This window comes from Protopterus annectens, chromosome 4.part0, assembly GCF_019279795.1.
Source record: "Protopterus annectens isolate FY-2018-M chromosome 4.part0, PAN1.0, whole genome shotgun sequence".
In the NCBI taxonomy this organism is placed as follows: domain Eukaryota; kingdom Metazoa; phylum Chordata; order Ceratodontiformes; family Protopteridae; genus Protopterus; species Protopterus annectens.
This window is the reverse complement of record NC_056733.1, coordinates 262,430,035-262,453,003: the sequence shown is the minus strand read 5'-3', so window position 1 is coordinate 262,453,003 and position 22,969 is coordinate 262,430,035. Positions and strand designations below refer to the sequence as shown.

Here is a 22,969-nt window from a genome sequence, read left to right as displayed (position 1 = left end):
TAAGTTAGATCCAGATGTCAGTCCAGTTATCAGGCCAGCTCAAAAAGTTCCAATAGCCATGCAGAACAGAGTCAAAGCCAAGCTAGATAAAATGGTGCGACATGGTGTGATTTGTCCAGTTGCAGAACCAACTGAATGTTTGTCTTCCATGCTGGGAGCGCATAAGAAAAGCTTAGATGACATCAGAATATGTATTGATACACAAGATTTGAACAAAGCACTAAAAAGACCTCATCATCCAATGCGCACAGTCGAAGAAGTCACTGCTCTTATGCCAAATACCACTGTTTTTTCTGTCTTAGATGCAAAGAGCTCATTTTGGCAAATTTAGCTTGACAAGAAATCGTCTTTGCTCACTACTTTCAGTACTCCATTTTGCAGGTATAGATTTTTGAGAATGCCATTTGGGATAAATTCTGCAAGTGAAGTCTTTCAGCGTGCAGTGGAGCAACTTTTTTTTGGGTATCCTTGTGCAATCATAGTAGACATACTAGTAGGAGGTAATGGTGAAGCTGAGCATGACAGAAACCTCAGAAAAGTTCTGGAAAGGGCATGTCAATTGAATCTTAAGCTCAATCCACAGAAATGCAAATTCAGGCTACAAGATGTTACTTATTTTGGTTATTTATTCACCAGTTCAGGCCTACGACCAGACCCTTCTAAGCAAATAGCTATTCTCGAGATGCCAGCTCCAGGCAATTTTCAAGCTCTGCAACGTATGGTTAGCTACCTAGGCAAGTTCATTCTAGACTTGAGCCAACTTTCAGCACCGCTTAGAGAGCTGACACGTAAAGATGTATCCTGGTTTTGGTTAGAGCAACACCAAAGAGCTTTTGATATCCTGAAACAGAGAATTGCCAGTCCACCAACTCTCAGATACTATGATGTTCACAAGCCAGTTACTCTTTCATGTGATGCTTTGAAATTTGGTCTTGGTGCAGTCATTCTACAAGAGGGGCAACCTGTTGCCTATGCATCAAGAGCTCTTACCCAAACTGAAATGCAGTATGCTCAGATAAAGTGCTTTTGACAGTCGTGTTTGCATGTTCGAAGTTCCACGATTATGTTTATGGTATACCTATCCAGATTGAAAAACACCAACCTCTAGTTACTGTCTTGAGAAAACCTATGCGTTCCGCTCCAGCCAGATTGTAACGTATGATGTTGAGATTGCAAAAGTATAATTTCACTGTTATCTACAAGAAAGGCAAACTTCTTTATCTTGCTGGTATATTATCCAGATCGCCCAGAAACACCACAGAACAGCATGAGAATAAGAACCTTGATTTTGAAGTTTTGGAAGTGAGAAATTTTTCTTCCAAATGTCTTGATGAGCTGAGAGGTCACACAGCCACAGATCCAGTTTTACAGATGCTCAACCATTTTATCAATCAAGGATGGCCATCAAAACAATCTAGCTTACCCCAAGAAGTGCAACCTTATTTTCCATACAGATATGAGATTTTGTCTGACAAAGGTACAATTATGAAAGGTCCAAAAAGTGATTGTTCCAAAGTTTTTGCAACAAGAGTACATTACTGTCTTGCTTTGTGGTCACCCAGGAGTTGCCCCTACCAAATGAGAAGGGCAAGAGAATTAGTATTTTGGCCTTCTATGTAACAAGACATTGAGAGAGCAAATTTACCTTGTTCCTTGTGTAATAGTACAAAGCCACATCAACAGATGGAACCACTTCAGCTAAACCAGATTCCTGAACTATCTTGGTCGACAGTAGTCACTGATATTTTTGCGTGGAATGGTCAATATTAATTGGTGTTAGTAGACTCTTACTCCAATTATTTTGAGATTGACCTACTTCCTAATCTAGCATTCAGTACTGTCATTACTAAGATGAAGCATCATTTTTCAGTCCATAGTAGTCCGCACAGTTATTTCTGACAGTGGCACACAGTTTACAAGCCAACAGTTCAAAAGATTTGACGAAGAATGGGACATTATTCATGTCACTAGTAGCCCTGAGTATCCGCTGTCAAATGGTTTGGCAGAATGTGCAGTTCAAAGTGCGAAACAGTTAAATGAGAAGTCAAAATGTGAGACAGTAGTGATGTTTTCCTGAATCTCAGAAACATTCCTTGTGGTAAACATCTTGGCTCACCTGCTCAGAGACTTCTGTCGAGACCAACCAGAACCACATTACCAATCAGTAGTCACTTGTTGGTTCCATGTGTCAAGAACAACAGATCGGTGAAAGCTAATCTGTTGAAGAAGTGTTTAACCCAGAAGTCCTACTGCAATATGACCAGGAAACCACTCATTCCATTAGTGTTAAGGATGCAAATGTCCAAAGGTTATGATCGGTTTTGTGTCATGAAGAAAATTTGCCCAGAGCTGAGATCCTACATTGTGGAATCGCAAGGAACAGAGTTTAGGTGGGATCGGAAACATTTGAGACATGTATCCGAGCCTGTACCACAGAGCATAGCCAATTCCAGCGGAAGTTCCAGGGAATATTCCCATTGCTGTGACTAATACAGAAGTTCCTGATGAGAGTTGTTTGAGATCCGGTCATATCTCCAGACCATGTAACAGATACACGGCAACTTGGACATGAGCATTGTTTGTGTCTAATGTCTATAATAATGCATGTCTAACTCTATTGTTGTTTTTACCAAGGGCAATCTTTTTAAGAGGGAGGATGTAGATCAGTGTGTGTGTATGTACCTTTAAGAAGCTACCCAAGGGCTTGCACAAGTGTATAAATACTGAGCATGTGGAAGTCTGACCGTCATTTTGTAGTAAGCTGTTGAGATGTAAGCATGTACGTATGTATGGTCTATTTGTTAACCGGTTTGTTTATATTTTATGATGCCGCTATCCATCCTGATGTGTTTCTATGTATTAAAGCATCTAAGTGAAATACCCTGCCTGCTTATCTATGTTAGAGAGGGATGAGCGACAGAAACCCTACCTATTTTTGATATAAGAAAATACAAAAGTAATTTTACTTTTTTAACAGAGGGAATGATTGAAAGTTGGAATCAGTTAGTACACTAAATGACAGAATCTAAAATGATTGGGGCCTTTAATGCAATTTGGGATTTCTGCAGAGATGGGGATGCAGCATTAAGACAGCTGCCGTAGTTTGCAGATTAGATAAATTAACACTTCTGCAGCAGTTTACATCCGAGACTACACTGCACATCTCAGAGTCGTCTGCTTGGAACTCCCTGTAGTGTATGCTAACCTTGCTGTTTGTGAGAAAAAAGTCGAGCTTTATTCTGAGTAAATTAGAGAGATGGATTCCACTTGAACCTTCTTTGATTAACTGGCTCCCATATTTGCTTGAGGCCACCTGGATTTTAAACTTGGATGGTTGTGCAAACTGGCATTCTTTTTAGCCAAGCTGCTCACTGCCCAGCATTCTGTAAGTCAGACAAATAGCCAACAAACTTATGTTTTGCTGCATTGATGCTAGTCTTCTGTCTCTTGTCAGCTGTCAAATGCTACCTCCCTAGTGCCAGGAAACTCCCACTTTGCCTTTATGAGATCTGTGCCACCCAGAACAATCTCCTTACACACATTTACATTGCAAGGCTAAGATTGTAAAACTAGCGTTTGTTTTGGACTCTTAACTGTGTTTTGTGTATGTTTGTAACATCTTTGATCCGCTATCTAATTGTGGAATATCCATCTGCTCAGTCCAGTGAGAAATGTATCTTCAATTGTTTCTTGTCGTGACCTGCGGAGTGGAAATGCCTTCCGACTATTGATCCTATTTTCATCTTTCACCTGATTAGGTATTATTTTATACATCCCATATCAATGGCACTTCACACAAACTGCAACCAACAGAGCAACCATCTTTTATTTTACTGCACCTGCTGATGTTCCACCATTTATTGTTGTTTTTATTCTGCTCCTAGGCTATCTTGAACTTTAAATAGCACAGTTTTTTTTTTGCTGGATTTCTAATTGCTAGTTTCTGTTCTTCTGTTGTGGCTGATGATTGCTGTTGCCAATCTCTGTTGCTATTTTTAAATCAAACTAATGTAACTAGTGTTCAAAATAATGTTAATTACACTGTCAGCCAATTGTATTAGTAGCCTTACCCCCACTGTACTCTTATTTCTTATAGTGGTCAAATACTTCTTGCCTATGCAGTTATCCAGCTCCTTCATAACTCCATTCTGTAAAATTGCACATTATCTAAGTGCCACTTCTTTAATACAGCATTTAACCCCCTATATGTATCATTATGTGGAGTCACATGCTACCCTTACCTCTCACCTGAACCAGTCTGCTAGCACTAGACTTACTGGGGAAGTGTAGGGACGACTTTATCTTCACTTACAATCTCCTGCATCTAGATATCGCTAAGATAGTCTGTGAGCAATGTAATTGCCTTCTTGGTTTGGAGGCACATCTCTGCATCAAGCATTGTCAACAAACACCGTACCACTTCACCTACCCATGATGATGAAGTGAAATGCATTTCAACCTAATCTCCACAGACAACTATATAGAAAACCTCACCTATCTAGGGATGAATTAGTGTCTATCTCCAAAACTCCACCTCCACACCATATCTTCACATACCTGTAACAGTAAATCACCAAGATTGCACATTTGAGCCTTTACTGTCACACTGGCCTGCTACAAATCATGAAGTCCTTGTTACAAGTGATTCCATTGGCAAACATACTGGCACTATGCTTGACAGACTGGATGATGCAAGGGTAATGTTCAGTTGTGTCTATGGTGCTAGAATTAGGAACATTGCAAAAACCCACAGGATCCTTCACTGCCCAAAATACGAGTATGACCTTGTTGTTGCCCATGTGGAGGTTGAATGATTTTTAAGTGCTGTGTCTTGAAGAAAAGTGCAATGAGATGCAGCCAAATTCTGCATCACCTACATCTCCAAGTAAGCTAAACCACTTGTGTAGAGCAGTATTCTGCACTCACAAAGAAGGGATGCCTAAGTTCAAAGAAAAAAAAAATCAGTGGCTTCAATGATTAGCTTTTTAACTGGTGTCATTCTAAGGGGATCTAGCATATGTCTTACTGAGACCAGTCAACAGATCATTCTGCTTTTTAAGGGATTGTCTGCACATGTTGTTGCACAGTTTTAATACTTTTGCTTTCCCCATAGTACCGTTTTTGTGCAAAATTAAACTCATTAGCATCCCCATCTTGGAAATTTCAACCCAAACAATCTTAAGGCTGCATTGCTCAGTGCTACAAGCTTAAACAGTAGCATGTCTGAACTTCAGGCCCTCCTCGTTTTTGAAGGCATCCATATTTGTATAGTTACTGAAACTTGATGTCAGAATGCTGTTTAGCTTTAACCTTCATTCTGGCATCCATATTTGTATAGTTACTGAAACTTGATGTCAGAATGCTGTTTAGCTTTAACCTTCATTCTTACTACGAGTGTCCTCTCCCAAACAAACTCTGTCATATTTCATGATTATTCAAATGACAACGTATTGCTTCTTACCAGTATCCTAGACAGATACAACTGGCACATTCCAACAAACAAAATTAATTTCAAGGTGCCACCCTTACTTCAGAATATTCCTTGTATTTTACTGTCTTGTGAATAAATATGGAAGAGGCTGTCCAAGTAAGCCTGTATGGTGGAAGTCTCATATGCTTTATATTAAACAAAGTTGACGTTTCCATTAAAAAAAACTTTCTCAGTATAGAAGTAATCAGAAAGAATTAAACAAAATCTTTAGGCAAACCATTAGGGAATGCAAAGCCAGCTGCAGCATCACAGTAACTGCCAGTGCCAACTATAACCACAAGGCTTTCTTCAGCTGCATTAGGGAACTGTGAAATAATAGTCTGTTCTAATCTGAACTCATCTCCAATGATATATCCTATGCTATCCCTAAAACACTAGCTAATATCCTTACAGGTAAATGTAGCTCCAACTTCACACAGACACCCCCCACATCGGTTTGCTTCTCCACTTTGTCCCCTTGCTATCCAGCCTGGATCAGATTATTGCTTGATGTGTTAGCCATGGGCTCACTATAAATGGCAAGAAGTGCAGCGTAGTTATTTACAGTAAAGCCCATACCCCCTCTCTTATCTTTTTTTATCCTGCACAACTTACTATCAACAGATCGTTGTACTTCTCCTCAGTTATCGGGTCTGTCTTCCCCCCTCCTAGCAACCCCAGATTCAATCCGATTAGAGTTGAAGTTCAGTGTGCCCTAGGATCACATCACATTGCTGCTGTGTGAGAGTTCTACTTCTGTCATTCTACTTGTGTCCTACCACCTATTTCCACACCCACTGACCTGTTGACTTCTGAGGGATGGACAGAAAAATGCGGACATGTTGGCATATCATCCCATCTCTGCTGCAACTCAGTCAGGGTTCTCCACCCTTCTGCTGTATGGTCATCCCCCCCCCCCGTGTGTTCCCAGCCTCCACCAGGGGTCAGACATGAGAAGCTTCCAAGTGAATGCCACCCCCCCCCAAGGATGGGAACAACTGTCCTTCCCTGCCAGCACCTCGGACTCCCAAGGCACTAATCAAAGCTGAGTCACCTCGGCTGTAGTCAGGACTTTATCCTGCTACATCATGGGGTTGACTTGCCCTTCCACTTGTCACTTTGCTGTACACCAATCAAAACTGAACCTTCTTATTAAGGATCTGAGTACCTGCATAGATGGTGAGCTCTCCATTGATCACAGTATCTCCATTGAGGTTAAAAAGTCCTTATCGGCAGGTTTTGTCTGTCGGGGTATCTCATCTGGACCAAAAGATATCCGTATTCCACTATATCTATCCCTTATTAGACACATCATTGAATACTTTACCTCCATGGGAATGTACCTGTTTAAGCACCTTGTATAACATGGAATATTCCAAAGATTGATTACTAAAACTATCTTTTGTTTTAACTGCTTAAGCTATCAAGACAGATTAATATCCCTCTCCTTGTCCTGCTCTCTGGTGCAGAGGGCTGAAATCCTGACAACAGTCCAGCTAAACCTAGTTCGAGTAGCATCACTGGCAGTAGCAGAGCTGGGTGGGGAAGGATGGGAGCGAATCGTTGTAGCTGGCTCGCCAGTTCTGTGGAGAAAAGGTGGTTTCTAGTTGGCTAAACCGCTCCACTGTAAGCAGAGGCTTGCATGACAGTAGCCATGAACCAGGGAGATGTGGTCATGGTACTTCCAAAGTAGTGATGGTAGCTGTTGTTAGTTAGTATGGAGGACTGCAGATATGTGGATGGAAGGGCATAGCAGGCCCTGAGATGATGCAGGTGTTCATGCCAGCCACGAAAGGTGAGACTAGGGCCAAAAAAAATGCTGTCATTTGCAGAATGCTAGTGATATCATAAGCAACCATCATGGTTGCCTGTATGACATCCCCTCCTTATGACTCTCACCTCTTTACTGTATCAGGGAAGTTCCTAGTATGGGGGAATGAAAGGACATGAGTGTATTTGGGGAGGCTTGATAGTCAGCAAGCACAAGGGGCAAAAAACGATGTATACAGAACAACTCCTGTCCCTCCACCTTACGTTGTATAGGCTCTTGAGGGGTGACCTTTGCTTAGTATTTTGTGCAATTAAAGATACTGTGCTTTATGACCTTTTCTCCTCTTCTCTAATATAAACAATCTAATAAATATCCATTTCAAAGTGCTATACTTCTGTTGTCAGGTTAGCAGTACTTGATGGCCTGCTAAATTTCTTACCCAGCACATTCCCCCACCCTTGGAAGACTACCCCCTGCATATCAATGTTCCTCACTGATAACGTTCAAGGCCAGCTTTGATGATTGAATGAGTAACTGCAAGTCTGTACCTGGTACTGGTGCAAATGATCTGTTCAAAGGAAAGTAGCCCACTCTTGTTCCCACAAGAGAGTTGTGGCTAAGGTTCTACATGTCTGTCAGTCACAATAGATTTATAAATATTCATGGCATAAGCATTTTCTTCTGTTTTTGTATGAATACATCTCACAGTCATTCGCTTCCAAGAGCAGGTTCCTGGCAAAATTCTTGAGTTGCACAGGATCGTCTTGAGTAACTATAAAGAGTTATTAACTTGCAGTTCAGGGGAGAGAGGGAATTTCAGAGATACAGCTGGCCATCTGCAAACATGCTCATTACTTTATATTGCTACTGTAATGTTGCACATCTTTGTGCCAAAGAGGAAGCTTAATATGTTCTATGTCTTCTGTCCCCTTAGGATTCTTCTAAACATGCAACTACAGCCATGATGATTTTACTGGCTTAGATTAGAGGAGGTGTTCATACTGCACAATGCCTCTAACCTTTTCAGTATCTGATGACACAGGCACCTTTTTGCAGCTACACTCTGCTGACTCCGATTTATATGAGGATTGTAAACTCTGTTACGCAGTCTGTCTTACAGTTTGGTACTTTAAAAAGTTCATTATATTTTCCATCAGTATTCTGGCCAAGCTGCAGTGTCATGGAGACCAAAAAAATTAAGTATAAAAAAAGCCTGCTTCCAAATGGAAAAGATACTTTCTGTAGCATAGAGACAGTTTTGTGGAGGTGGTTATGTCTTCATGCTGTTTTCCAAATGGAAGAAGTGCTTCTATAGCACAGAGACGTTATGTGATGCCACATATGCCATGGGCTCTTCAATGGTCTTACTACACACCATTCTGGCACCTTTGCTGTTGAGTGTCTGCAGAAGATTAGCCCCGTCGATGATGTAGGTGCTGTCCCAGTAGTGATAATGGAAATAATAAGCAGGTAAGGAACTGACAGAGAAGACGGACAACCAGGCTTTAAAAGATTTAAGTCCATATTGTGACATTAACTGCACTGCAGACTGTGGTAGAAGACAAGCAAAGCAGTATATAATCATCATCAGAACTGCTCCAGCTGGCAGCACCACTGTTTCCACACGCATTTCAAAACTAGTGCTAGAAGTGGACCAAGTATGGGGCCCTGTGGAACACCTGCAGGACTGGCAAAGGGAGTAGGTGTGCTCTTGTACCGTCTATCCTCCTGATTTCTGCCTTGTAGGTACAGCTGAAACAGATTTTTTGCTTAGGAGTAGTGGTTCTCTGTTGAAATGTCGGCACTTGAAATGCTGAGTGCCAGCAAGCCGAAAAAAGAAGACTGACAGCACAGGAGAAGAGTGAATCTTGAAAACTGCTCTTTTCCTTTATACTTCTTTTTGCAAGTGGGGTAAGCCCCCACACTCCCATATGGGGAGCAAGCCTCCACATCTCCTGAACTTATATATACCAAGTCAGCGATCACCATACCTTGGAGAAAAGGGAATATTTTGAGAAATGGCATTGCAAACTTGGTATGTGTAAGTCCATTACTTCTGTCATTCAGTCTCCCCTTTCGGGACTCCATGTAGCACGGGTTTCAGCATTCCTGATGGTTGCCAGAGCAGCTGCTAGTTATCATTTTCAAATACTTTTGACACATCAAGAAGGAACATACTGACAACATTGCCATGCTTACGTTCGGTATGATTTTGATTTTGTTAGGGAGCGCTAAGTCATTCAAATGACCAGAAGAGAGACCATGTTAAGATTCAGAAAGCAGGTTACGTAATGATGTGACCAGAACACTGGGAATATTATGTTTTTTTTTTTTTTTTTTCTTTCTGTATATTACAAAGAGAATCCAGAAAGTCTGTGAGCAGATGATTACTGACTAAAGCTTAAGGACTGTCTGCTTTTATGTGAAGGAATTGTTAGTGCTGCCTTCTAGATCTTTGGAACATGTTTTTTTAAGTATTTAGTGGTTATCAGAATAGTATTAATGGTGATGGTGGACAGCTCAGCCATCTGCAAAATGTGGCAGTAAGAAAACAATAGCCCAGTATACAATGTTGCAACTTCAGCAAAGGTTTCTTGATAAGGCTAGTTGCAAAGTTTGAAAAATGAAAGTGGTATTACAAGTTGGGGTTTAAGAGTTAATAGATGTAGTGGAAATGGAGAGGATGCTTTTAGATGCATTGTTGCCAAAACTGGACAATATAAATTATGAAGCTATTACTGCAGAACTGGGGGGGGGGGTCAGGTTGCTTTTATCCATCCTTTTATCATAATTGTTATGGATAGTTTCTTGTTGCTTATTCTGTTTTGCTGTGTAGTAACACAGGTTAGGTATGATAGATTGATGAGTGGAAAGAGGTAAAAAGAGGTTGTGGTTCTATTTTTAATCTAATCTCTAGGCTAGTCCAGTTTATGATCGTAGATTTGGCTTGATTCTGTCATATAGAGGAAGAGTGGTTGAAGATGAGCCCGAATGTCGAGTTAATGTATTCCTGCTAAGAATGCAAAGCAGTGGAGTCGGTCTAGATTTTCAAGCCTGATCATTTAACGTATTGGCATTGTATCTTACAAGCTGTTTTGAGATTAAGGAGCTATGTTGTGATATGCTTTATTCATTTCACCCTGATACCAAACTGGAGATGTTGGCTTTTTGGTCATTTTGGATATGAACAGTGACCGATCTCACATCCCTGATTATAAGATCCACAATATCTATATTTAGTTTTACCTGGGCAACTGTTAGACTGAAGCCCTCACTGGACAGAAGCTAGAAATAGCCCTGGAATATAGAACCTCATTCCTATCCAATCTAGGTATCTCTACAGTTGTTCCCACAGGAAGACGTTTCCTGAGGCCGTCTTTGTTAGCAAGGAAACAGGCCATCCTCACCTTAGAAAAAGACCTGTCTCCTGAATTCCTTCTTTGAATTGTCCCCTTTGCCAAAATCCTCCTGAAGATAATCCAGTGGTGTACGAGACGTTTATGGAATGTTGCCACATTCCACTAGAAAAGATGTTACAGGTCACCATGGTCATCCACAGGAATTTATGATGATGGACTTACTAGTTATAGCAAGTCTAGAGATTTCCTTTGTTTTTCCCCAGGGATGCAAACCCCTGATTGTACATACAATGTAGAACCCACTGCAAAACCCCAAAAGCCTGCAGGAAACAGAGATAGTAGGACAGGATTAATTTACTTCAGACTTTCAAGATAACCTAGTAGTCAGTGTACTACATGACAGCACCATAGTCATGTAGTACACTGACAAAAAGGGGGGGCATATTCTTAGCAGCTATGCAGGCTAACCATGATAGCCTGGATCTTAGTCATGCAACAGAGCATGTCTCTGCAGGTCATCTGCATTACCTCTATCCACATTTTCCTAGCAGATCAGCAAAGTAGGTCTTTAACCAAAGCGAGTGGAAGATTTACCAAGTATTGCACAACCTGGGTATAATGTGAGGTACTCCATTGATACATTTTTTGCTTCTCCTCTGAATAGTCAGCTCAGGAAACTCTACTCCAAGGATCCTTTGGAGGAAGCCTGCACAGTGCTTGCCTTTCTTTGCAATAGAACAAGCAACTGATGCATGAATTCTGTTCTTTTACTGCTGCAGAACTTTCCCCAGTTTCTTCCTAACGTTTTGTAGCTCATTTTTTCCAGGTGCTCTGTATTTCTTTTTTCCTGGCATCCAGGCAATACACTTGCTAGCCAGTTACTGAAATTTACCCATAAACACAAAAAGTCTACTGGCGTTCTCTGTTGAGTTTCTGTTTACACACTGGGAGTGCTAGAATTAAGCTGTAATTGAATGTGCAGCCATCTTCAACAAACACTAATTTCTGTCACGAAGAGCAGTGCCTTTCCTTATGTAAGGAACAGGTTTTCTTCTTCTAGAATTGTGTTACAATTCAATGTGAATCCCTTGATTTTTTTTTTTCAAATTCGACAGAACATTTCTTTACTAGTCTAGAATTGGCTGTTCACAAAAAGTTTGAGGTTGGCTTTGAACACTGGTTACTGTGTTGTAATAAACAGCCGTCACAGTGCTGAGTATTGGACACTGAGTATTGGTTGTGTTATCTTTGCACAATAAAATATTGTCTGATCTTACCAAATTGCAAAAAAAAAGTTGTTGTTATACACACATGATTATAGATAGCACTTTGCAAGCGTTTATTGGTGTTTGTGTGTGTGTGTGTGTGGGGGGGGTGTGTTATTAAAGTTTAGATCTTTGCAATTTGAGGTTAATGCCCTTGTCGCAATGAAAATCACCATGGGGTTAATATCAAATATATGGCATTTGTTATAATTTATTAAAATTGCCTATTAGAAGCTGTTGCCTGGTTCACCAAGCATAAGTCATGTATAGGCATACCGCTCAACCTCTTACAGCAAGAAATCAGGACAAAGCCAAAAATAATGGTGGGGTGGGGAGGGCAAAGGCTCAAAAATAAGGGCACATTTTACATATTGCTCTCATAAGCTTAGATAGTTGCTGGAATAACAAGATTTGTGTTTGCATGCATTTTCTGAAGGATATGAAGTCTGAGGCTCAAATGCATGCCATTATTTAGTGACTTAAATCCTCAATGATTTACCAGAAAACCGCAAATTTTATGAAGTGCAGACCAAAAATATGAAGCAAAAATCTGGACAGTTGAGAGGTGTGTATGTAAGGCTGGCATATTGATATGATATTAAAGGGGGACTTTAGGTGACTTTTTGCTACCTATTTATTAATATTTGAACATTCATGGTAACTGGTTTCTTGTAAGCTAGTCAAAATCGAAATGATAAAGGTGTATTAAAAGTAAGAATTTTGAGAGAGTTCAGAAGCAGTCACACTTATCCCTAGCATTTGATCCAGTTAAGAGTGTGTCTGTGCTTCTGGCTTGCAGTTATGTAGCCTTGCTTGTAGATCTAATTTGTTATAATACTGTTTCTCTCCCTCTCCCTCTTTCCCTCTCTCTCTCAAGATGAGCCAAGTTACTCTGTACATATATATGTGGTGGTGGGTGGTAGGAGGAGAATCTAATGCCGTAAGCACTTGACAGACCCTTAATACAGGAGCAAGAGATGGTGGCATGGACTGGGGCTGTAAGAAAGAATCGAACATGTCCAGTTTCAGTCTTGGTAGTACAGTTGATGAGTAATGTTCTGCTGTGATCGTCTGTCATGAAAGGACTGAACATGAACAGTGGTCCTTAGTGTTGGCAGCAGTGCAGTTTTGTAATGTTCTGCTATGATTGGTTGTCAAGAAAGGACTGGATGTGACCGATTTGGCTTTTTAAAAGTGGCCCATTGTCACCCACTTATTTTTTGGCTAGCATTCTTGGTCCTGGTTGCCTTGATTATGTATCAACCATCGTTGCACTGTAGCTGCTGTTTTTGTAGGTGGCTCAGCCCTGGGCAGTGCATTTAGCATTAATGCCTCTTATCACTCTAATAGCAGCATTAAACGTTTCATATAATCCCCTTCAGGTATGTTGCACTTGCCTGCATTTTGTGCTGTCTTTGTGTGTCGCAGGCTTTCCCTTTGTGTTGTATAGTTTACATTTTGCCACAAGCTGTGTCTCAGTACTTCATTGTGTAATGCAGTATATGTCAGAAACTGACCCCAACTCTTAGTGTGGGTTTACATCAGAGATCATGCAGGATGTATGCTGCAAGCTTTAGATCTGGACTGTTTCTGCTGTAATATTGCTGCTATGAAACATTGTTTATATATATATATATATATATATATATATATATATATATATATATATATATATATATATATAAATTTGTGTGCTGCACTGTCTTAAACAGATTTGCTAGAATATTCCATAGTGCTTCCTACATAATTAGGTTAGCTAACATGTCTCACTCATACCTTGCTTGCAACTGAATTTTCACCATCCCAGGCTTCAGCTCTTTTATGTTTGATGATGTGCTGTGCCAGTTAAGCTCTGCATAAACTCTTTAACTTGCTATGTTAGTGCTGCCTTTTCAGTGCTATGTTGTTATGCTTACATTGCATGTTTATTGCTAGGTTTGTCTGGTAGATCGACACAGGAACTTCCACATTTGCGCTTTGGTGGCTGTGAGCACAGTCTTGCCTCCCTGCTGTCTCCACTCCCATCCATGCCAAGATACTTCGACAGAAAAGGTAAACCTAAATAAAAATGTATTAGGTTTGTATGTAATGTATATAATCAGTACTGATGGTAGAATAGTGTCGTGGTTACTAGGTGTGTGTGTGTGTGTATATATATATATATATATATATATATATATATATATATATATATATATATATATATATACTTTATTTGCATTTGTTTACCGGGATAGCCAGACTGGGCCATGCATGATCCCTTTTCAACAGAGGCCCGTGGAGAAGAACTTTACATTTACAAGTTACATAATAGAGAATGGTTAATTTGTTTATATCATGAAGTACTAACTGCAAACAAAGCAATTCATTTTAAAATAGACAACATGCAGTTGAATTAAATTTAGATATTACACAAAATAATGCAAAACATTTTACAAGATCTCAGCTGGATAGCAGAGTTAACTATCAAATGTCTTGGAAAAAAATTACTCCATAATGATGGCATTAATAATCACACAAGAAAGATGAAAATATCAATAGTACTGTGTGACTGGAAACTTATTTGGAACTAGACTTCACCTGATTCTGAAATGTATGTTAATCTCTGTTCATGGAACAGCTTTCCCGCTGTCTTTTATGGATAAATAGTTTATATCTCATGGAGGTACTTCTTTTGCTTAAAGATCATGTCCAAAGGGGTGAAATGATCTTTGTTGTTTTGCGTTAAAAAGTAGTTGCATGTACCTTTATGCACAAGAACACTTTTTAAAATTACTTTAAAAATTGCTTCCAAATGCAGAACTCTAAACTTGCATAGCTGTGTTTATGGCATTATTATTAGTAGGTGGGAAAGGGGGTGGTTACATCAGCTTGGGTTCCAGAACAAATTATGTTGGATTAGGATGGTTAAGTAATTGTGTATTAAGTTATGTAATTGCCAAACTGTTAAATTAACAGTTTGGCCAAAAAAATAAATAAATAATGGAGGATGGAGTAGTTTTCGTCCCCTTTGCCCTGGGTAAGAAGGGCCTGGCTATGACTAACCAAATGTTATGTGAATGTCTTTCTTGTTACTTTACTAAATGCCTTTGGGCAGTTAGCAATTCATTCTACCACAGATATTTTTGGAATGCGATCCTTGTGGGCATGTGATTTGAGCCATGACCCCTTGGTTATCTTTTCATACTTTTATCAAGCATTGTTGCCTGGACTGCATTTCCAGCAGTCAGAACTCCTTTGACATCTTGGTGCTTCAGAAATCAGCCTTCCGAGCCCCTGCTTTTTTGACCTCTATGCCTCCTGCCTTACTGAGAGGTGCATTCATACAGCTTGGGACTATTCCAAGCCATTACCCACTGAAGGAGGCACTCCGCTTATGATGTGATAGATGTATAAGCACTTGTCATATCAGTTAATAACTTAAGGGAGCCCTCTGTGGTGGGTAGTTGTTACCTTTGTGTCCTTCCTTGCTTGGATGATTATTCCATCCACTTGACAGAAAGATGTCCCTATAGGTTTTTCAGGTTTATAAATGCATATCTTTGTCTTTCCAGGACAGCTTGTCCATTATTTTGAGGAGTCCTACATTCAATGCATGCACAATGATGTGGTGATGTGTGTTCACCTCAAAGTGGAGAAACTGGAGAATGCAAATACTTGTGCCAAGAGAGTCCTCTAAGACATCCCTTTGCTGAAATCCTTGTTGAAGGTCAAACAGCATGTTGAATAACTTGTAATATTGTAATTTACTTGCGCAAACTATGAGAATGCAAAGCAACAGGCTTGTAAATACTAAATATCAATTCTCTTAGCTGACTCCATGGGTGCAGACAAATAATGGAGCCCTGACTGCAGCCCCAGTAATGCATTTTTTAAATATTGTTTAAATTATCACTTAAGACATAGATAAACTTTAGAGAGAAAGGTAATAGAATGGGAAGAGGCCAAAAAGACATTTGAACTGCAGGCTAGAGACTCTGCCCCCTGTAAGGGATTGATGTCAGGAGTATAGGTAAAGAGAAAGGGAGCAGGAAATTTTTTCTCAGGCAGATGGCAAATGTTGGAGGTGTGATGGGGAAGAGAGAGGTAACTGGAAGCACATGTTTTTAGAGTGTAATGAGTTGGCAGATTTAAAAAATCTCCCACAGAGTACTTTGCTAGAAATACTGTGTGAGAAAATGGGTGTAACAAAGTAAGTTATTTTTTTGAGCTGGAAATATATGATCTGAATTGCTCAGACATAGAATGGCTTAAAGTTTAATTCTAGTGGCTGCAAAACAGTAATTACTAGAAAATCAAATTCTTAACCAGCTGTATTTGAAGTATCTCTTTCTCTGTGCTTTTATACTACGATATAAATCATTGTTAAGGAAGGCAGTCTCTGGCCTGCAGTTCAGTTGTCTTTTTAGCCTCATCACACACTGTTACCTTTCCTTCTCTAATTGCTTCCAATACCTTGGTCCCTTTGCCAGTTTTCTAAAGTAAATTCCAGCCCCCTCTTGCTTATTTTCTGCACCTTTACCTGTAGTCATTACTATTGGCAAAATCTCCTTTGTCCGTTCTTATGTTGGCTTAATTCTTAGAATATTTTCTGCTACTCTATGAATATAATACACTATATTTTTGTTATTCTCCTCAATAATCTGCATCCAAAATCCTTCTCTTTATTTTTTGAACCCCCCCACACACACTTCATCATCATCCCTTTCCATTATCCTTTTGTTTGTGTTATTTGTGTATATGAGCCTTAACTGTGTATCTCTAAAATATCCATGATCCTAAACCACCTTGTTCTAGTGAAAGGATCAGCTTAGCCTACTTACCTCTTGTTCTCTTTGCCTCCAAGATAAATTCTTTCACATCTTCATTATTCTCCACAACTTCTTCTCCTGTTGACAAAAATATGTCTGACCCTTATATAAAACTAAAGGGATTAATGACATTTTCACTGCTTTTGTTTCATTAGCATTGCAAGTTGGGAGCCCTTATTAACTCCCCAAATGATGTTGACATCCTACCGAAAGGCCTCACTGAGACCGACGACTGGTGTCAAAACCATGGCCTTAAACTTAATGCCAAAAAAATGTGTCGTCATCTCCTTTGGGAAAAACCCAGTTCCCATGAACTACCACATCGATGGTAGTCCGCTGAACACAAAAGGCGTTATAAGAGATCTGGGAACACAGGTTGACAGCAACCTCTCTTTTGACCACCACACTGCCACTGCGGTCAGAAAGTCCTTCTGTGTGGCACTTCTCATTGCTAAGTGTTTTGCATCCAGGAAGAAAGAGGTCATTGTCTCCCTCTACTCTTCCCTCATTAGGCCAATCATCGAGTACAATGCCCCATTTGGCATGTACCTCACTAGACACCAGCAACAACTGGAGAGGCCACAAAAGTACCTCGCAGAGGATCCTAGGCCTTCACTTGTCTTATATGGACAGACTCAAAAAACCCCAGCTATTCTCTGTCTCATATCGCCTACTTAGAGGCAATCCCTGCTTGACTTATAAAGCCATGTCTGACCAGCTCTGTTAGAAATGCTGCATCTAAAGAAATCCCAATCCCTCCACACCACACGTTCCAGAGACCTCAACGTCATTACCACGTTCAACAGAATATGCTGGAGGGACAGGCTCATAACTCAAGAGACTGCCCATGCTATAGAATAGACTTCCCATACATGTCAAACAGAACACCTCACTGGCCCTCTTAAAGAGAAATCTTGATGAGTGGATGGGAAATAGAAAATTCATCCCGGGGATCACACCAGTGGCTCTACTTGACAGAGGCACTGGAAACTAAGGTCAGGTGGCACGATGCCAGGATAATCCTATGGGCTAGGCTTGTAAAGACTCCATGGCCATTAGCCTAATACACACCTCTGAACCTATGAACTATCCATATCCATGAACAAGAGCTTCCAGTTTCTAATTTTTTGTATTATATTTTATTTAGTCTCTTCCCGTGTATCTTTAGTTGCAGTAACAGAAGTCATTTTAATTCATACTCCCTAAATACTTCATCTTATCGTGCCCACACTAATATGGGTATTTCTGAACCAATTCATGTGTGGGTACATAATTTACAGCTGTAGCCTTTGCTTTATCTTCATTAATTTTATATCCCAAAAAGACTTGAAACTGCCTCAAAATGTTCCACAATGCTGAGATGTACTTTTCTAGATTTATCACGTACAAAGTAATATCTGCAAATAAAGCCAAGTTTTCTTTATTACCATACCAATTATATCCTTGCATTTGAGGCCCTTATTTTCTTTGACTCTAAATATAAAGCAAATAACAAAGGGGAAAGAGGACATCTCTGCCTGATTCCTCTGTTCAAACACAATTTATCAGAGAGGAACACTCCCACTTTAATTATTGCCTCCAGTCCTTTCCTAATTTAACATACTATTGTATCAGGGAATGCAAATGCTTCCATTGCCCTACTCATAAAATCCCAGCTCTTTCTATTGAATGCTACATCAAGACCCACTAGCAACAGCTGTATTTTCTTACATTCTACTTCCTTCTGGATCATCACTGTTCTATTAACATTGTCAAATGTTTTCCTTCCCTCCACAAAACCACATTGATCAAGTTCTGTCAATTATGGCAAAGCCCTTGTCATTCTTTTAGCTAGTATTGACATAAACACTTGATGTAATCATAGTCTGAAGTTGAAATGGGTTTATATGAAACTGGGTCTGATGGGTCTTTACCCTCTTTAGGTAATACAGCCACCACAGCTGCCTCCCCTCCTTGTAAAGCTCTGTTAAATAAATTCACCCAGATCTTTATCACTTTCTTCCCTCCTAACTTCCAAACTTCCACAGGAATGCCATGTGTTCCTGGAGATGTTCTTGAAGATTTGAGTATACATCACCATTTTTAGCTCATCACCTCCCATCTTAACTTAGTTGTTGAGCCTCATCTACCTCTAACCTTGGCATTGCCAATTCTTCCATAAATATTTCCATTTGTGTTCTTTCTTTATTTCCACATGTCACTGCTTTCTACAAATTTTCATAAAATGTCTGAAGTATCTCTAATACCTCTACAGGATCTCTGGTTATTTTTATTGTTATAAGCTCGCTGTTTGTCGACAATCCCTTCCTGCTTTCTGTCATTGTGCTAAATGTTTTTGTGCTGTGGAATTATCGAAAAATAGTTGGGGTGCCTTCTGTGTGTAGTCTGCATGCCCTCCCTGTGGTCGTGTGGGTTTCCTCCCACATCCCAAAGACATGCTGTAGATGGATTGGACACTCTAAATTGGCCCTAGGCATGAGCGTGTGCATGTGTGTGCCTTCTGTGGAAGGTTGGGCGCTGGGCTGGCAACTCAACACCGTAAAACTCCACTACCAATCATGAGCGGACAGGTGATCTGCTGTGGCGACCCCTAACCGGGAAAAGCCGAAAGAAGAAGTTGCTTAACGGCAATCTTTCTAAATTCATGTATATTATCCAGATACTCCCTTATTTTCTGTTTAGCTTTTTGCATTTGTGCCTCTTCTTGTTCCATGGGATTCCCATAATTCTGTAATACTTTAACTTTGTCAGCATCTGTAAGTAATTTCTATTACTTTCTTAACCATATAATTTTCTCTTTTATTTTACCCTGTTTTTAAACTCTCATTTTCATTTTATCCTACTCACTAGGTATAACTTCTGAAGAGATTACTAGCTTCCCTAATAACTCTCAAACAATTTCCACTACCCATTCCTTAAATTCCTCTCATTTTAATGGGTAGATAGGAAAATGCCAATGTCTCATTTTTACTTCATTACTATGCATTTTTGTATCTTTGTTTTTATTGATGCATTATCCAAAATTGTTATTAGATGTGTATTGAAACTTTCAATCAAATGCATATGTTCAAATGAAATATAATTTCTGTCTTGTCTAGTTCAGTTATTGTACCTTGGTGAAAAGTTCCTACTACTGAATTCATATCTTCCATAACAAATATTGACATAAATTTCTTCAGAAATCTACCTTCTTTTGTTATATTTTCCCTTCTAGGTCCCCCTTATACATCCTCACTATTGCAAGTCAAGTTCCCTGCCCACCTATAAGTAATGCTCCCCGCTGAAAGCTAATTATTTCTCAAATTTTCTTAAGCTCCATAACATTTGCTGGTGGAATATAAATGCATGTCAGTGTTATCCTCCTCCATTGCCAATAGCCTTTTACAAGTCTGCTACTATTGTTTTTTTTTTCTTTTGTATCATTATTGGAGTTCTTCTAACAGTTAGTATGATTATTCCCCTTTTTCTTTTGTTCATGATATTCTGCTGAATATACATCCTTAAGTCCTTTTTCATTCACATGCCCATTTCTTTCCAAATGTGTCTCCTGCAGCATTGCTCTTTGCACTCTGCATTTCTTAATGTGATTCAATAACTTTTCCTTTTTGTCTATACCTGTAGAGCCATTTATGTTCCAGTATGGATAGCATAGCCATTATGATAAAAAGCTGCTGTTCCCATCTTTATATATGTCAATTTTTATGAGCATGTCTTTCCAACTTTCATATTACATGCAGACATTGATGTTTAGAGGCTGATCTTTTATACAGTTTTCTTCTCATCTTCATTGAACCTATGTCACATTTTTCAATGCTTTTTGTTTTAATGAAAACCATCAAACAGAAAACTAAATACATTTTCAAAACATCCCATTCCCTAGTAACATAGAACAAACACATAAAGCTATGTATATCTTCAACAAATTTAGATAAACCTTCCAGATAGGGACTGTTGCCCCAAATTGACAGCTGCACATGTAGGCATTATCTAATTTAAAATTTAGATTACCCATGCTTAAGCATGTGCTACAGCCTGTGTTCCCACTTACACTGATTGCTGCCTGTTTTTTTCTTATCTCGGTTCCCCTTCTATGTGAAAAATAACTTGTATGCTTTACGAAAACATTACTTTTAGCCCTAAGAAAAAGTACATTGGCTATCTTTAAATAAAGCCAAATTGTATACTGTTCAGTCAAATGAATTAAAGTGTTAAGGCTGCTAGAGAGGAGGCCATCTCTTACACACTTCCCATCAGGTTACATTTTTATTTTTCACGTTAACTGCTTGCCATTGTACCTTTACATATTAGATTTCCCTCATCAAAGAATGCTGTGAACTTTCAAGATTTATTGCTTGTACCTGTAGACAGCTTCCCCATGTAAAAGTAGTCATCTTTTAATCCTTGTAAGTCTCAGAACAGAATGTTACAGCTGTCTTAGCAGCAGACGTCTTGACTCCCACTAAACATTTGCTAATGGAAGAAAAATAAGCTAATATCTTTGCAAATGTAAGAAGCTGGCATTTTTCATTGCTTTCATCATTTTGTCTTATTTTTCAAGTCTACTTGCTTACAAGAAACACTTGTTTATAGCTTGAGCCAAGGGTATTAATCTAGACATCTACCTTTGTAAAAATAAGACATATCTTAATTGTACATATAATATAATCGGTCCACTTATACACCCCACCAGCCCAAAATCAAAGCATATTAACATTGTTTGCTTTTGTCCAAAATCTCTTCACTTGTTTTAACATAAAGCATGTGTGTCTAGCAATTGAAAAAAAACTTGCTTACTTTAATATCTTTAACACACACAACAGTCACTTAAGAGACTCCCTCCACATTTAAAATACCCCTGACTAGACATTACACAAAACTGCTTTTCTGTGTATAACATGCAGTTTATATCGTGAAATAGTTTATACAAACGGTAATAAGAACAAAATTGTTTTACTTGGTCCCTTTCTCCATTATAGTGTCCTCCTAAATATTAATGACATAAAGTGGGGTATATGCTTTGCAGTACACCCACAAGTTTAACAAAGTTAACAGAAGTTCAGTCTTTCTCAGCCACTTTTTCTTGCATAGCTATATTTCGCAAATATAATGGATACTTTACAATCTCCCATTTATGCACTAATTTCAGTGCTGCTGGTCATCTTCCTGTTCATTTTCATCTCCCAGCACCAGACTCTGGTTCAAATCCAAGGTACTTTTGATTTTTCTAGTCAACGCCTGTGCTTTTTTCCCCTCCATCTCTCAAGCATTTTCTTTTGGAACATTGGAATATATTTCATTGGCAGCCTTTCTATAATCTTTTGTAAGAAGAATGAGAAGCAGAGTCCCCTTCTGTTTTCTGGCTCACTTTTTTGTTATGTAAACATTTTTATGTATTCCTTAGCCTGTTTTTCATAAAAAATGTATTTGACCCTCCAGGGAAAAATATTCTGAAGACAACTGGATAGAGACAGCTTGAATCTCACACCTGCCTCGCGATTTTTCCTGATTGCTGGGACAAATTTGCCTGTCTTCTGTTTGGTGTACAGTGAATAACCATTTTCTACAAGCACTCTGCTGTGTCCATGTCTTAATATTTTTTCACCTCTGCCACAGTTTTGTCAGGATTACCTCTTTCTGCTGTTATGATTGCATTTTTACTAATACATGGCCAAGTTTGGAGCATGTACTCTATGTGCACTTTCAGTTAACAAATCGTGCTATGGAGAACCAGTCCAGTTGCTTATTTGTGCTTTCATAAAATTAATACAGTCTGTTCCTTCCAGTTTCTCAGGTACAGCAGAAGATATCCGTTTTTCTCTGCATGCTGTGTCTTCTAACCCTGTCATTCTTTTTGAAACCGCTCTTCTTGAGAGGTCTCATACACCCCCAGCTTTTTCCTTCATTTCACCCTCTGATTTGTATAGCTTTATCAGTTCTTCTGAATAGCTAGTTAAAGCTTTTTCTATTTTTTGCAGCCTTTTGTTACTTGAGTTTATATATTCCTTCAGTGTTTCTTTTAGTTTAATCGGTATACATTCATTTATTCAAAAGGCATTTGTGCAATTGCACGTTTGTGCGACTTTAAATGCCGAGTAACAATAGTTCGAACGTAACAAGATTTCGAAAATGGTAATCTGGAAAACCAGATTCAACCATTTTCGAAATCGAAACATCTACAAACATCATTATGCAGGGGGGGCAAGCCCCCTGCACCCCCCCCACTTTAATATACAAACTCTGAGATCGCACTACAGTGAGGGAAAGGGTTCATTTCCCGATCCCCGCTATAATGC

General features: G+C 39.3%; 1 protein-coding gene across 1 annotated transcript in view; it reads left to right on the top strand.

The window, feature by feature from the left end:
- The window catches only part of LOC122800245 (smoothelin-like), a gene marked incomplete in the record, with an annotated part of 1,328,624 nt that overhangs the window by 868,157 nt on the left and 437,498 nt on the right, over positions 1–22,969 (top strand). The window contains 1 exon segment of the mRNA XM_044069736.1: positions 13,801–13,917. Coding sequence (XP_043925671.1) covers positions 13,801–13,917 — 117 coding nt within the window.